The following is a 17,453-nucleotide window of genomic DNA, read 5'->3' on the forward strand; positions in this document are numbered from 1 at the left end:
AACTTTTGTTAACAATAGATAACTAGAGATATTTTGGTTTCCTTTTGAAATACCTAATAATTAACAAATCATCTATCAAATTTTCATATACTACAGTAAAATACGACTTTAAAAATATTAATGAAAAATTACTTTTCTTGTTATTGTGAGTGTGCTTAGCTGTTTTTCTAAACAGGTTGCTTTTGATGTTTTTAAATCATTTTTTGGTTCTAACTCCACAATATTTTCTTCGCTGCAAACGTATTTATTGGTATAAATTTCAATACTGGTAACTAAGGAGGTTAAAATCATAAGTGAAAACTATTCTAGTATTTACAAATGGCATTTTGAAGAAATTTGGTTAAGAGCTACTCATTTTACATATTTTACATTACTTAGCACTCAGTTAAAGAGAAATGTAAAATTTTCAGATGTTATAGATGACTTGCTAAAATGGATTAGGAATTCAATCAAATTGCCTACGAAGTTATATTTAATTTTTTATTTCATAGCTCACAGTCGGTTTATAGTCAAAGGATATAAATACTTTTAAATCAGTGAAAATTCATTGCATATTGATTAATCATATGACTTGTTGAATTCCACATCTTGTACAATAATATTATAGTACTCTGAGGAGAAATATTATCAGATATATTGGATATCATGTAAAATTTTGCAACGAAGGTGTTCTAAAATATGCTGAGAATCAGCTTTCATAATAATATGGAAAAAAGGTAAAATAATTCATATAGAAAAAATCATAATGTGTTGATGGTTTGTGGTACATTACAGAACAAGAAGTGGAATGATTTTCTTCCTGATCCTACATTCATGCATGAGAAGTTCATGTGATAATTATTTTACCGTATGCTTCTCTTTTTCTAGATAGCAAGTAATTTGTGTTACTTTTTACCGTTGTACTGTTATTTTTATTGCTTTTCTTCCCCAAACATTTCTCATCCATGGTTATGGAATCTGCAAATATATTAGGCCAATTGTATGTTAATTCTTCCCACCCTCAGCATTAGGGATAAAATAAGTTGACAAAATCAATACTATAATAATATAGGACTTTTCCTCAACTCAATAACTGTAAAACTGGTTTATATTAACAGAAAAAATATTAAAAACATTATAAAAGGGCCAATTATCATTGCTATAAAAATCAGACTTTGTTTTTTGTTTTTGTTTTTTTTTGAGATGGAGTCTCACTCTGTCACCCAGGCAGGAGTGCAATGGTGCAATCTCGGCTCACTGCAACCTCCGCCTCCCAGATTCAAGCAATTCTCCTGCCTCAGCCTCCCCCAAGTAGCTGGGATTACAGGTGTGCACCACCAGGCCCAGCTAATTTTTATATTTTTAGTAGAAACGGGGTTTCACCATGTTGGCCGGGCTGGTCTGGAACCCCCGACCTCAGGTGATCCGCCCACTTCGGCCTCCCAAAGTGTTGGGATTGCAGATGTGAACCACCATGCTCCGCCAAAATCGGACATTTTTTAATGACCTTTTTAACAATGAGCATCAACTACTATATTGGGTATGGTCACAAAAATGGCCTTTCATGTCCTAAGACATATCTAGTAGACTATTTTAATACCCTAGGTGAAGAAAAAAAAAAAAACACTTTTCACTTAATTCTGGATCTACTTTTTTTCCTACTTTTATCCAAATGATTTTTCTTTTTTCTTTTTTCTTTTTTTTTTCAGATGGAGCCTTGCTCTGTTGCCCAGGCTAGAGTGCAGTGGCGCAATCTCGGCTCACTGCAAGCTCAGCCTCCCGGGTTCATGCCATTCTCCTGCCTCAGCCTCCCGAATAGCTGGGACGACAGGCACCCGCCACCATGCCTGGCTAATTTTTTGTATTATTAATAGAGAAGGGGTTTCACCGTGTTAGCCAGGATGGTCTCGATCTCCTGTGATCCACCCGCCTCGGCCTCCCGAAGTGCTGGGGTTACAGGCGTGAGCCACCATGCCCGGCCCAAATGATTTACGGAAGCTTTTGACACTAAATTATCAACTAAAATGACATTAACTTCTAACAAGTCTAGTGAGGAAGTTTAATCAACAACACAAAAATTTCTATATTCTAACTGTAATAGGGATAATTTTTTATATTTATTATTATAATGAACAATGAAAAACAAAATGCCTATGTAAACATGTATGGTTAAACAAATTATGGCATATTTATACTGTGAAAACTAAAGAAGAGTAACAAAAATAGGAAAAGCTTATATGTACTGACATGAAAATATCTCCAAGTCAGTGAGTAAATACAGCAAGAAAGAGTAAATTTAGTAAGAAAACATTTATTTAAATCAATTCAAAACTATATAGCATGTTATGAGCATGTAAGTATATAAAAGTAGATGGAAAAATCTCTTAGAAGAATATACAATGGAACTGCCAATACTGGTTACTTCTAGGGAGAATTGTTTGAATTTTATTTCAATAAAAACATATTCATCCTTAATTACTTGTAAAAGAAAAAAGATCTAACATGAAGTTTAAAGGGAAATAAAAATTTGACATTAAATGCTCAATGTGCTTTAAATATTTCAGCTTATGCAGGCACAGAATCGAATAATTTTTAAAATAATTTTAAATATTAATATTTTACTGTATATCTATGATACTGACATGATAATTTCTGTTATTGCTAAAGTGTACCCAAATCTATCTAATTTATTTAAGAAAAGAAAAGCAAAAAGGTATAATATTTTTTCTGATATATTTCATGCCTTAATTGTTTTCCTGTCAGAGGAACCACAGCAGAGACAAAAAAGATAATCTAGCAACTAATTCTATATTATTTTGTACTTGAATTTCTTTACCTGCTGATACTATATTCTCAAATATTCTCAAACTTTCTCAAATTCAGAACAGTGTCTAATATTACCTTTGTAATCCACTGAGTATGCTTTCAATGGATATTTGTTGCTGAATGGAAAGAAATTCTATAGCAAAATAAGACTACACATATAATTTGTATATGTTTGCACATACCTACATGTGTACATTTTTTACTAAAGTTATCCAAGGTTTAAAAAAGTAAACACTCTCAAACCTCTACCTTATATTCATCCACAATAATGCTGAGGGCTTCGTGACCAGCTTTCCTCATGTCTTCCAATTCTTGTTTATGTTTTTCCTGAAAGAAAAAAGAAATTAAAACCATGAGTTTTTCTTCTGTTTTGTTTTCAAAATAATAAAACCATAGACTTTTGCTGCTTCCACGAATGATTCAGTGGTTTGTGGCACATCAATGCTACAGCTGGAAACAAAGAGAAAACATATATATATATATAGCTTTGCTTAAAAGCATTGGAGAACACTGAGGCAATGAGGAATTAAAGGGAAACAAGAGAAAAAGGAAAACCATGTTGAGAGGTGAGATAACACAAGGCAAAGGTACTTTCCCTTGGGGCATCTGCCAATTCTTGACATGGATCAAGAGATGGGAAACCCTGCGTCACTGCAACAAGCCTTGGCCTCTATATTTCTAATACATCCCAAAGTTTGAGAACCACTGGAATATGATTAGACCCCAATTCTACCTACCTAGGACAGGAGAGGATGAAGTCTCTTTGGACACCGTTAACATCCTACAGTCTTTCCAGTTTTTCACATATGATGTCCAGCTTCCAAAACAAAATTATCAGAAATGACAACAGAAAAAACAAAAAGAAACACCCCCTCCCGCCCCCGCCCCCACAAACACAGAAAACAGATAAGACAAAAGAAATAGTTCCAGAGATAGGTCCATAGGTGGTTTCGATGCTAGTTATCACAGAGTTTTTTAAATGTATGTAAGAGTTCCTAACACATCCAAAAAACAGAAGGGAAATGGAGAAAACAGATAGGATAGAGATTTTCACCAGAGAACTGGAATCCATAAAATAGAAATTCTAGATCTATGAAATATGTACTATTAATAACTCAATAGATGACATAATCAGATGAAAGAGAGCCGGAAACAGAATTAGGAAACCAAAAGACAGTGAAAAAAAATAAAGACTACAGCAAAAGGAATATTTAATATGATGGAAAATATTTTTTAAAATCTTTTAAAAGACATATAGGACAGAGGAAGCCAAAGAAAGCAAAAAGAGAAAAAAGACGAGAAAAAAGTGAAACAAGTAGTAAGATGATAAATCACCGCACATTCTCACTCATAGGTGGGAACTGAACAATGAGAACACATGGACACAGGAAGGGGAACATCACACTCTGGGGACTGTTGTGGGGTGGGGGGAGTGGGGAGAGAGAGCTTTAGGAGATATACCTAATGCTAAATGACGAGTTAATGGGTGCAGCACACCAGCATGGCACATGTATACATATGTAACTAACCTGCACATTGTGCACATGTACCCTAAAACTTCAAGTATAATAATAATAAAATAAAATAAAATAATAAAAATTAAAAAATAAAAAAAGATGATAAATAATGAAGTGGAAAAACCCACAAAACTTCCAACATCAGGCACGAATGTGGGACATTATATAATCTATAAATATTTCTAAAAATGAGAAGATATTACAAAATATATCAATAAATATAACATTTTACATAAAATTTTAAAACTACTAAAATAAAAAACACAATTTACCAAAACTAAAGAATTACAAAATTTGAATAGTCCTATATATGTTAAAGAAACTGCACCTGTATTAACTAAAAAAACAAACACATACACAAAAAATTCTCCAGACACATGGAATCTGTACACACAGAAAGCTTAATAGGTGAATTTTAAGAAATATTTAAGAAAAAATTAGCAGATATCTTCCACAAACTCTTCCAGAGAATGTGAAAATAAGGAATACTCCCTACCATATTTTATTTGGACAACATACCCCTTATACTAAAATCTGCAGAGTTGTTTAGAAGAAAAGAAAATTATGAGTTAAATCTCCTTTATAAATACAAAAACTAAAATCCCAAAGAAAATAATAGCAAATTAAACCTAGTGACATAAAGAATACATCTCAATCAAGTGGGATTTATTATACCAATGCCAGGTTGGTTGTAGTGATGAACCACATAAACTTCCTATACAATCTTCCACACACTCCCCTTCTGACATTGGCTTGCTGGGTGTCACTGCCTAAGATGACAGCAGAAGACACGTGCTGCAACTGGCACTGCCTCTGCCAGCCTGTGACCCACCGTGAATGACTGCAAAGGATAACTCACTGTCACTTAAAGGAGCTCTGAGAGAAAATTAAGCTGCAACTATATTTAGGATAAAAGAGAATGCTGATAGTTCTTGTCCATTTACTGCTACCACTTCCTTTTTCATCAATTCCCCTTATTTATTATACCTTACTGATTAAACAGGTTCCATTTCATTATCAACATCTTATTCTTTTTTCTGGTAAGCCCTTTATCTTGTCATATTACAGCTAAATCACAATTTATTCAACTACCTAATCATAAAGAATCAACAGCAATTGTCAAAAACACAGATTTTTGTTAGTAGGATTATAAATCCATGTTTCATGGCAACGATCTACTTTAAGATAGTTTCCCATTTTTGTGGGAGCTCCTTTAGTTAAAACTAGGTAATAATAACTACATCCATTTACCTGTTTAAGAAAATTCCTGTAATATACTACACTATAAACAAGCAAACAAATGAGGACATCACTAAAACTCATCACTTTGGAACTCCCATTCATGTCAAGTTATTTCAAAAATAGTATATTACTGCTTCATGTAAGGACCTAGGTAAGGCAAAAGCACCAACCCATATACTAAATATTAGCATAGCTTTTATTCTCATTGCTCAAGATTTTAAAAAGTAAATAGAAATATTCTGCCATTTTATGTTTATAACCTAGTGGATCATAATAGGCAGTTCTTGGGATGCATATATCCTACCCTGGGGATATATGCAGTCAGATACACTAGTGTTACCCAGAGACTGCTTTACAAAATAGAAAAGCTAATATAAAATAGGCTACCATGGTCAAACAAATTGTGGAAATTAACAACATATATTCACATATTAAAACCTCTGACAAACTCATAAGTAATCTGTTTACCTTTACTAAAATCAGGATTTTTTAAACTTATCTGATTAAATATTTTCTTTCTTTCTTGACAATACCTATTACTAATTTAAAAATTGAAGAGACTACCAAAAAAGTTCGACAATCTTTAAAAATTAGAGTTAATTAGCCTAAAGCAAAGCACACTACCCTAGATGCCTTAAGTGAAACTAAAGAAGAATATATTATTTGGCCTAATTCATTACAAATTGAAAATAAATGTATATCATTTCAATTATAGTGTAATCATTCAATATTGATGGCTCTGAATAATTATAGTGTAATCATTCAATATCGATGGCTCTGAATAATGACATTAGTTATTAAAAAGTATTGGTGTGTAGGCTGGGTGCTGTGGCTCACACCTGTAATCCCAGCACTTTGGGAGGCTGAGGCGGGCAGATCACAATGTCAGGAGTTCGAGACCAGCCTAGCCAACATAGTGAAACCCTGTCTCTACTAAAAATACAAAAATTAGCTGGGCGTGGTGGTGGAAGCCTGTAGTCCCAGCTACTCGGGAGGCTGAGGAAGGAGAATCACTTGAACCCGGGAGGCGGAGGTTGCGGTGAGCCGAGATCACGCCACTGCACTCCAGCCTGGGCAACAGAGCAAGACTCTGTCTCAAAAAGAAAAAAAAAGTATTGGTGTGCTATTAATTACACTTGCTATACTTGCTATTTGCTGCTGTGCTTCAAATGCTATTTACCCCAGATATTGCATGTTCACTTCCTCTACATCATGCTCAAAAATTATCTTACTAGAGAGACTTTTCCTGACCACTTATATAAAATAGTACACCACTGATCAATATCCACTAATCATGCTTTTTCTCATAGCACCTATCACTATGTATTACATTTATTGTTCATTCCTGTGTGCCCCCACTATATTGGAAGAGGTAGTGCTAGTACTCCACAACACTATGGCACTTATTAAAGTGAGGAAAAAAGGACATCAGAAAGATTTCACACTTTGACAATACAATTTGAGAGCGTGAAATTTTACTTGACACTGAATATAGGTACCTTAAATGCTGCCTTATATAGAATGTCAGCTCAGTCAATAAGCACTGAATAAAGAAGAAATAGAATGGCCAAGATTTGAAGGCCAAATATATTTGGGAAGTACGAAAGGTGTTTCCTTCTTCATCAGAGAGAGACAGAACTAGAGCAGAACTATTTTACATCAAAATAAAAGTGTTAATAACATTATTCACAACCTGGTCTTCAAAAGTAGGCTCCTTGACAGGTTCAAGTAGATGTTTGTTGAATGACTGAATGAGAATAAAATCAATGTTCTTTTTCTGATACAAGCTAAGCATATAAATTAAAAAAAATTTTTGGGTACATTTCTCTATCTGTTAAATGAGGGAGATGGAATAAATTATTTCTAAGATACACTTCCAACTTCCTTAATACTATCCTATAATACAGTATGTTACAAATAGATCAATTAACCCTCCTTTGCTTACTTCAAAGTTACTAATGGCAATCATACAACCACACTGTGACACAACAGTCTGTCCACAGGAATAACCAAATAGTCATACTAAAATTCATTTCAAGAATATGCAGCCAAATATTTACAGCCTATCTTTAAAGGAGTCAAGCCAAATTTGACCACAATGATAACTTTCTTTCAAAATGTCAAACCCCAAAACATCACTAGAAAGAGATGACAAAAGCAAATATCCTCACCTTAAATAAAACTACGGAATTTTTAAGCAAAAAAAGACTTCAAAAGTAAACTGTTCCAATATGTTCATTTTATAAATGAGGATACTGAGGCCAAGATAAGTCAAAAAATGTGTTCAAGGTCACTAAAATAATATGATTGTGTGCCAGGTATTGTTCAATAAGGGCACAGCAAACCCTAAATCAGATCTCCTGATAGCCACCCTAATGCTTATTTGAAAATATCCTATCAAAAATCAAGCTATTAGAATGTATTCTCATTCCCTCATCAACAGGTATGTTTTCTGTATATAACTCAATAAAACACAGAATCACATATCATATTTCATACATTCTGGTGAAGCAAAGACATATAACTAGTCATGGTCCGTAAAATCTGAAATAGTCATTCATCAATTTATTACTGCTAACCAGAAATTTTGGTCTGAAAAACTGATGCAAAGGTGCTTTTCAAAGGTAAATGGAAGCATATTCCAACCAAGCCTCCACTACCCATAACTGCTCCAATCCCAACTGCTTCTTAGCTAAAATGATTAAATATACCTAAGTTTCATACTCTTAATATGCCTGGACATGATGAGTATTCAAGAAATTTTTTAATAGAGACACATGTAAACAAGGAACCATACAATCAACAAATAAAGGTGCTTTCCAAAAAAAGTGAAATATTAACAAAAATTCTGTTCAGTAACCATCACTGGTATATTGATGACAATACACGATATGAATATCTGAACCAAGGCTTTCTTTTAAAAAGCTCATATTCTATTTTTGTTGGCAATTGCCAAGCCAAGTAGAACCTCTACTAATCACTTCTAAGAAATTAATTCATGCATAGCAACAGGATCCTCTGCTACACGGATGGCTAAAAGTCAGCATTTAATTGATGTGTTTGGAATGAATTATTACAGTGATCTTAAAAAGATAAAGAAATTCCAAAGATCAACTAACCACATTATATTCCATCTATCAGAAAGCAGCTGCTTTTCACCTTCCAAATTATTTGGTCAAGAGCCAGTCTATAATTAGCCTACCAGAACATAATTAGCAAATAATATCTGATTGAGAAAGGTTTTCCAATATAGAACATAATTAGCAAATATTATCTGATTGAGAAAGGTTTTCCACTATAGAACATAATTAGCAAATAATATCTGATTGAGAAAGGTTTTCCAATATAGGCTTCACCACCACCTTCTTGGAAGCCACAAGATTATATCCCTTTCACAACAACTAATCCACTGTATTGGAGAAGGCAGACACAAACACCTCCAGATATTCCAAAAGGAAATCTGTGGGGCAAGAAATCAAAATAAAGATGGTGTGATAACATACAACCCATACATGAAAAAATTCGGAATGAGAAATGGTACAAAATTACCCCTCCCAAAATCTGAAAAATCCAACACACCTAAATGGCCTAATTATAAATGCCAGAGTAGTGCAAAAAAGATAACATTGTACCATATGTGCATACCATCAATATAGAAGAAAAACAACAAAACAACACCTCTTCAGTTCTCATCAACCACATCACTTGACAGCTGCAATAAGCCTGGTTGTTTTTCCTAAAGGAGCCATAATCCTTGCAACGAAAGTAGGTTTCATGAGCATGATACAACATTATGCAACAGAAGTCTTTCCCATAGAATAAATGTTTAGTCTCCACCTCTACATTCTGTCTCATTTCTCAGTCTCTCTATACATGTAGTAACAAATAACAGCACATGACAGACCCTTCAAAATCATCCCCAGTCTCACAAACTAATTCCAAATTTAGATAAATATAAAATGGAAGAAAAAAAACACACATGATAAGAATCAGTCTAAAAGTATAAATATTACAAATGGAAATAAAGAATTTTGCCATAGGATTCTATCTCCAATACTAAAATGGATGCCCTTAATAAGATTGTCCCTCTAGAGTAAGATAACCAAAATCTCAAAAGACTAATTTTAATCACTGTTCCTATTCCAATAATGGCTGCCTTAACACATGGCATGAATTTCATGGCATGCAGATTCCAAAGCCATCAGCTTTGCTGAATCCTCTCAATCAGAAACAGGATTAAAAAAGCAAACTTCTCCTGGAATTCTCCTAACAGATACAGTGAGGAAGGTATGCAAAGGACCTCACAATCTACTCATACAAGCACAGAAGTAATCAATTTTCCTATATGTTAATTTACAAACCCCAGAAATGACAATTTTACATCCATGTCTAAGGCAAAACATTAAGGAAAGAAATTGGTGGTGAGCAAAAGAGGAATGAATAAACAGGTCACACTAAATTCATCACCCTGAAGATGAAAACAACTACTCAAATGAACTTCATAAGAGAAGATGATATGTTTACAACAGTGCCATGATTGTTGCCATTGTCAATTCTCCATTAGCACAACATGTCCTCTACCAACCACATTCTGTTAAAGAATGAAGGCCAAATCCTACACAGCCTGAGAAATGTAGCCTTTTGCAAAACCCCAGCTGAGATCCTGGTTAATTTGTTGATTAGATTGGCTCTGTTCCCACTGCTACTTCAATGTCACCTTATCAAGTGCTCCAATAGGAAAGAAACTCCACTTTGCATCAGATTCAGTTTATTAGCATCAGATTCAGATCATTATTTATCTTTAGCTTTGTTAAGATCTTCAAAGGCATGGAGCCTTGAAAGGCAGATGCTCAAAACTAACTCAGGCCAAGCACAGGAGGAAAAAAAAATAGAAGGCAGAAAGAAGGAAGAAAACGATGTAGGAAGAGGAAAATATCAAGGAAAGGAAGGACAGCGAGGGAAGGAGAAAGAGGGATAAAAGAGAAGGAAAAAAGGAGAGGCAGGAGGGAGAAGGGAAGAGCAAAGTTTGCAATCCTAAGACCAGCTTTGCCTACTTGTATGGGACAATTACAACAAATCCTCCCTACTTTGTGGTTACAGCAAGAAACAATGTCTAGTCACTGAATGTTAAAGAAAAGGCCTGTAACCTATATATACACAATAAATCTACAAACGTCCCAATCAATAAGAATTTAAAACACTCTAGAATTCTTGTAATATTGTATGGCTTTTCCCACTTTAAGTCTGGTCTCCAAAGTTTGAGTAAATTTTAACCCCAGAAGCAGAAAGGAACTTGCTAATAACACAGCTTCTCAACACATTTTAAAATTTGATCAAAAAAAGGAATATGGCTGAATACTAAAAATCACTTTTTAATGCTCTTGTCATTTATCTATGTAGTGAGTTTTTCTGTCCACAGTATTATTATTTGCCTTCATATATTTAAATATACTAAAAGTGGTACTTGTAGTGGGTTGAATTATGACCTCCCTAAAAGGTTTGTCCAAGTCCTAAAACCTGGTAGCCGCGCACGTAACCTTATTTGGAAATAGTGTCTTTTTAGATACAATTAGTTAAGAATCATAACTCATAACTCATAATTGTAGATACAATTAGTTAAGAATCATAATCATCTCATAAGATGAGATCATCCTGGACTTAGGATGGGCCCAAAGTCCAATTATTGGTATCCTTACAAGAGAAAGGAGGGGAAGATTTGAGACAGAGATGTAGAGTAGAAAGGCACGTGAAGAAAGAAGTAGAGGATGGAGTTATGCTGCCATATGCTGAAGAATATCAGGCACTAATAGAAGCCGGAAGACGTAAAGAAATATTCCCCCTAGATCATTTGGAGGCAGTATGACTCTGCCAAGATGTTGGTTTTTAAAACTGTGACCTCCATAACATAATTTTCTGCTGTTTTAAGCCACTAAATGCATGTAATTCATTTTACTGTACTTCATTGTATTGTGCTTCACAGATACTGCATTTTTTACAAATTGAATGCTTTTAAGTTCAGGGGTACACATGAAGGTTTGTTACGTAGAAAACTTGGGTCATGGGGGTTTACTGTATAGATGATTTCATCATACAGGTATTAAGCCTACTACCCATTAGTTGTTTTTCCTGATCCTCTCCCTCCTCCCACCCTCCACCTTCCAATTGGCCCCAATGTGTGTTGTTTCCCCCATGAATCAGCACCATTTTTCCAACAGTTGTGTGCTCACTCTGTGTCTCTGTGTCAAATCTTGGTAATTGTAACAATATTTCAAAATTTTCCATTATTAGTTCATCTATTACAGTGATCTGTGATCAGTTATCTTTGATGTTACTATTGTTTTCAGGTGCCACAAACCATGCCCATATCAGATGGCAAACTTAATAAATGTTGTATGTGTTTCGACTGAACAACCAGCCATTTCCCCATCTACCCCTCTCTCCTAGAGCCTCTCTATTCTCTGAGACACAGTAATATTCAAATCAGGCCAATTAATAACCCTATAATAACAGCTAAATGTTCAAATGACAGATAAAGTCATATGGCTCTCACTTTAAATCAAAAGCTAGAAATAATTAACCTTAGTGAGGAAGGCATATGAAAAGCTGAGAGCAGCCAAAACCAAGGGCTCTCAGGTCAACAGCCAAGATGGGAATGAATGCAAAGGACAAGTTTTTGGAGGAAATTAAAAGTGCTACTCCAGTGAAGACACAAATGATAAGAAAGTGATACAGCCTTATTGCTGATATGCAGAAAGTTTTAGTGGTCTGGAGAGAAGACTGAACCAGCCACAACATTTCCCCCTAAGCCAAAGCCTAATTCAGAACAAGGCCATAACTCTCTTCAATTCTGTGAAGGCTGAGAAAGGTTAGGAAGCTGTGGAAGACAAATCTGAGGTTATCAGAGATTGGTTCATGATGTTGAAGGAAAAATGCCATCTCCATAAGATAAAAATGTCAGGTGAAGCAGCAAGTACTGATGTAGAACTGCGGCAAATTATCAAGAAGTTCTAGCTAATATAGTGGATGAAGGTGGCAACACTAAACAACAGATCTGCAATGCAGACAAAACATTCTTCTCTTGGAAGATGACATGCAGGACTTTCACAACCAGAGGGAAGAAGTCAATGACTGGCTTCAAAGTTTGAAAGGACAGGCTGACACTCTTGTTAGGGGCTAATGCAGTTGGTGACTTTAAGTGGAAGCCAATGCTCACTTACCATCTACAAAATCCAGGGCCCTTAAGCATTATGCTGCTCTGCCTGTGTTCTATCAGTGGAAGAACAAAGCCTGGATGACAGCACATCTGTTTACGGTATGGTTTACCAAATATTTTAAGACCATTGTTGAGAACTACTGCTAAAAATAATAATAATAATAAATTCCTTTCCACCACAGATGCGGTAGAAATAGCAAGAAAACTAGAGCTGTAAGTAAAAGATGTGACTGAACGCTGCAATTACATAACACTCGAACAGATAAGGAGTTGCTTCTTAGGAACAAACAAACAAAGTGGTTTCTTGAGATGGAATCTACTTCTGGTGAAGATGCTGTGAACACTGTTGAAATGGCCACCAGGGATTTGGAATATTACTACACAAACTTAATTAACAAAGTAGTGGCAGGAATTGAGAGAACTGACTCCAATTTTGAAAGAAGTTTTATTTTGGGTAAAATGCTATCACACAGCACTGCATGTTACAGACGACTCTTTCATGAAAGCAAGAGTCAATAGATGCAGCAAACTTCATTATAGTTTCACTTTAAGAAACTGCAACAGCCACACCAACCTTCAGAAACCACCACCCTTATCAACAGCAGCTATCAACATTGAGGCAAAATCCTTCACCAGCAAAAGGATTATGACTCAATGAAAGCTCAGGTGATTTTTAGCATGTTTTAGCAATAAGCATTTTAATTTAGGTACATTTTTTAGACATGAATGGTATTACATACAATAATCTACGGTATAGTATAAATGTAACTTTTATGTACTCTAAGAAAAAAAAATTCATCTTACTCACTTACTGCAATATTTGCTTTACTGCAGCAGTCTGGAACCAAACTCTGCAGTATCTCCAAGGCATGCCTGTATAGGGTTATCCAGAAAAGATATGTGGAGAACTCGTTTGTCTAATAGCATGAATCCCCTTAACTCAGAGGATTCACAAGGTTTTTGAAAATGGTGTACTAAGAGAAATACAGCAAGCCTAGAATGAAGGAGATATACAGCAAGCCTAGGATGAAGCCTAGGATGCAGGAAAAATAAATGAAATGAAGAATGACTGTCAGTCAGACTGCTGAGATTCTACAGGGAGGAAGTAGGCTCATTAGACCAGGAAGCTATAAATATGTGCTAATCTTCAGAAAAAAAAAAAAGGAGGAATGACCTGAGGTTAGATCTATGGTTGCAAAGCCCAGGGCCCAGAGGCATAGCTTGAGCCACCGGTGCAGAGGCAGAGGCCAGCAGAGCCACAGGCACAGATGGCAACAGAACTGCAAGTAGAAAACATAACCAAGCCAGGGCCATGGGCACAGAGGGCAACTGACCTGGAGCACAGGCCCAGACAATAATCAAACTAGAGTCACAGGTCCAGAAACTCACCAAACTGTAGTCATGGGCTTAGATGGCAAAGCATCAAGCCATAGAGGATTAGTCTTAGGCCTTGAAACCTAATGAATTTTCCTTCCTGTGTTTTAAATTTGTTTGGAACTGGTGATTCCTTTATTTCTCCAATTTTCTCTTTCAGATGGGAATCTGATGCCTGTACCACCATTGTATTCTGAAAGCAGATGACTTGTTTTCTAGTTTCACAGGTCTACCAATAAAAGAACTTTGATCACACTCAGTCTCACCCTCATCTGGTTTAGATGATTCAGATGATGACATTGAGACTTTTGAGTTAATGTTATTTGGATGAGATTTTGAATGTAAAGCTGATGTTTTATTGAGTTGAGATTTCTGGGAACATTAGGACTCAGTCAATGTATTTTGCACAGTGAGGGACAGGAATTTTGTGGGGCCAGGAAGAACACGGTAACAGATTGCATTGTGCCCCTAAAAAGTTTTGTCCAAGTCCTAATCCTTGGTACCTATGAATGTAATCTTATTTGGAAATAGGGTCTTTGCATTATAATTAAGGACCCATGAGGTAAAGATTTATGAATGTGCCCTAAATTCAATGACTGATTCCCTTATAAGAGAAAAGAGAGGGAGATTTGAGACACAGGGAAGAGGGCCAGGAGAAGATAGAAGCAGAAATTGGAGTCAGTCATACTGCCAGAAGCCAGTAAATGTCACGTGCCATGAGAAACTGGAGGAGACCAGGAAAGAGTTTCCCAGGAAAGAGTTCAGAGGGAGTGTGGCCCTGCTGACACATTAATTTCAAACTTCTAATCCCCAGAACTGTGAGAGAATAGATTTCCTGTATTTCAATCCACCAAGTTTGTGGTAATTTGTTATAGCAGCCCTAGAAATCAAACACTGTACTTTTCCACTGTCCTTTGAATGAGCTTCTTCCTTCACACACCAAAAAACCTCAAGTACCTCAACTTCTACTTTGTCCAGTGTATGCCCGGGACACCAGTACCTTAATACAATAAGATATTTCTCCTGATTATGACATGGCCTTTTTCAAATTACTTCTTACCTAAGTGTTAAAAATAATTACTTGTCTAAATTAATCATCTAAAAATAATTATTTGTCTAAATTACCTCTCCTAAACAAAATATCAACTATTTAACACAGATCTTAATAATAAAAATTAATAGCAATAATACCAGATCTTTAAAAGAAATGGCAGATTATTCATAGGTACCTACTGTTGCTGCCACCTAAAATGCAACTAAAACATCTGAAAAAGAGTGTAGGTTTTCTGTTTTGTTTTGTTTTGTTTTGCTTGTAATAGTACAAATGTATAAAGGCAAAGAGTCAAAGTTGAGAAAACAAAAGACTAAAAGCAGATGCATGTGTGCTAACTTTAATAGCAAAATGAAAAAAAGACAATCTTAAAGAAGCAGTGTGAAAAGTGAGAAATAATTCAATAATACTGCAGAAAACCCAAAATACTCAGGATTTGGCAGCAGCAAAGTACTCTGGAAGAGTAGGTAAAAGGAATGCTAAGAGCAGGATGATTGCCTGAAAGTTTGCTTAAGATGTAGTCCTCCCCAGATCACTTCTACCATTCTGCAGAGCTTGACCCTATACAGTTGTAACAGAGGAATGAGGGTCTATTCTCTGAAGCGGGGAATACAGAAGGTCTCTAAACTGGGAACGTTAGGCACAGATGAGGGCAGGAGTATCACAGTAAACAAGAAAAGGAGTGAAAGTTTCCACAGTAAATATAAAGGCCCTGAAATCTTTCCTGTTTAGCCTGGATTATCCTCACCAGACAGGAGACTAAATGGACCTTCTCTAGAGAAGGTTATCAAACCAAGCAAGAAAGACCAGCTAAATAATTTTTGAGACTCAGTATAAAATAAAAATGTGGAAACCTTACTCAAAAACTAAGAAATTAAAGATGTCAATAGTAGATTAAACCAAGCATGAGGCCCTTATAAGCATAGGGCCCTGTGCAAATACAGAGGTTGTACACTCATAAAACTAGCCCTGCTCAAAGACACTGACAGTGGGAGAGGGCTGACAATAAACAGCCTCGTCATTATAACTATACAGTCAAGCCTGCTCTACATCATGCCCCATTTGTCAGCATAGAGCTTCCAAACAACCTTTTGCGCCCTATTCCTAAATAAAAGATACCTCTGGGAAACAAAACATTTAGAGAAAGCTTCTAAATGAAAGACAAATATCATCAGACAATAACAGAAAAGGAAAAAGCACAGTTAGAAGAAACATTATGTAGGAATAAAAAATAATATTAACATCCTCAAAGAAATAAGAGAAGATATGACACTCATAAAACAAGAACCAAATGCTATAAAAATAGAAGACTCAAAGAACAACAAAAAATAAAGCTCTTGGAAATACAAAACATAGTAATTCATATAAAAATATCAATTGAAAAATAAGATTGCCAGTCATGGTGGCTCACACCTGTAATCCCATCACTTTGGGAGGCCAAGGTGGGTGGATTGCTTGAGGTCAGGAGTTTGAGACCAGCCTAGGAAATAGAGCAAAACACTGTCTCTACAAAAAGTAGAAAAATTAGTCAGACATGGTGGCGCACACCTGTAGTCCCAGCTACTCAGGAGGCTGAAGTGGGAGAATTGCTTGAGCCTGGGAGGCAGAGGTTGCAGTGAGCCAAGATCACACCACTGCACTCCAGCTTGGGTGACAGAGCGAGACCCTGACTAAAAAGAAAAAAGAAAAGAAAAATAAAGTTAAGAAAATCAGACAGATTAGAGAGAGAAAATAAAGGAAAGAAAAATCAATAAAACAGGCAATTCAGTAGATCGAGCAACCAAACAATAGTTGTTACAGAAAGAAGAGAGAAAACAAAACAGTAACACATCAAAAATAATTCAAGGTTCATGTAGATCATGGTGCTATCAACATTTTGAGGGATGCATTAAAACAGAACAAGTCAATGCTCATCAGAACTCCTTTCCATGTTTGGAAGGTGACTGAAATCAACAAGCAGATATCCCTGTGTGCTGCCTTGGGGTGGCCACCTGGGTCTACGACATGAGTGGGTACGCGGGCACTGCAGCAGTGCAGACGTGGGCTGAATCTAGGCATGTTCCTTTTGCACACTCTCAGATACATAATGCCAGTAGGAACTGTTCTATTTGTCAATAAGGGAGACAGAGGCTGCAGATGGCTATGGAGCAAATTCCCTGGTGGCCCTAAACATAGCTGGCAAATGAGACCGATGCTGGTAGCCCTGGAGGGCTACACATGGGTCTTGACAGGAATTGACAGTATTCCACCA

General features: G+C 35.9%; 1 protein-coding gene across 20 annotated transcripts in view; it reads right to left on the reverse strand.

Annotated features, from left to right (window-relative positions):
- The window catches only part of CCDC91 (coiled-coil domain containing 91), a 355,144-nt gene that overhangs the window by 183,288 nt on the left and 154,403 nt on the right, over positions 1-17,453 (reverse strand). For all 20 annotated transcript variants that reach the window (XM_016923731.4, XM_016923726.4, XM_016923727.4 and 17 more), the window contains one exon: positions 3,055-3,132. In XM_016923731.4, the coding sequence (XP_016779220.3) occupies positions 3,055-3,132 (78 nt within the window). The remainder of the gene's footprint in view (positions 1-3,054; positions 3,133-17,453) is intronic.

This window comes from Pan troglodytes, chromosome 10 (assembly GCF_028858775.2).
Source record: "Pan troglodytes isolate AG18354 chromosome 10, NHGRI_mPanTro3-v2.0_pri, whole genome shotgun sequence".
Classification (NCBI taxonomy): Eukaryota; Metazoa; Chordata; class Mammalia; order Primates; family Hominidae; genus Pan; species Pan troglodytes.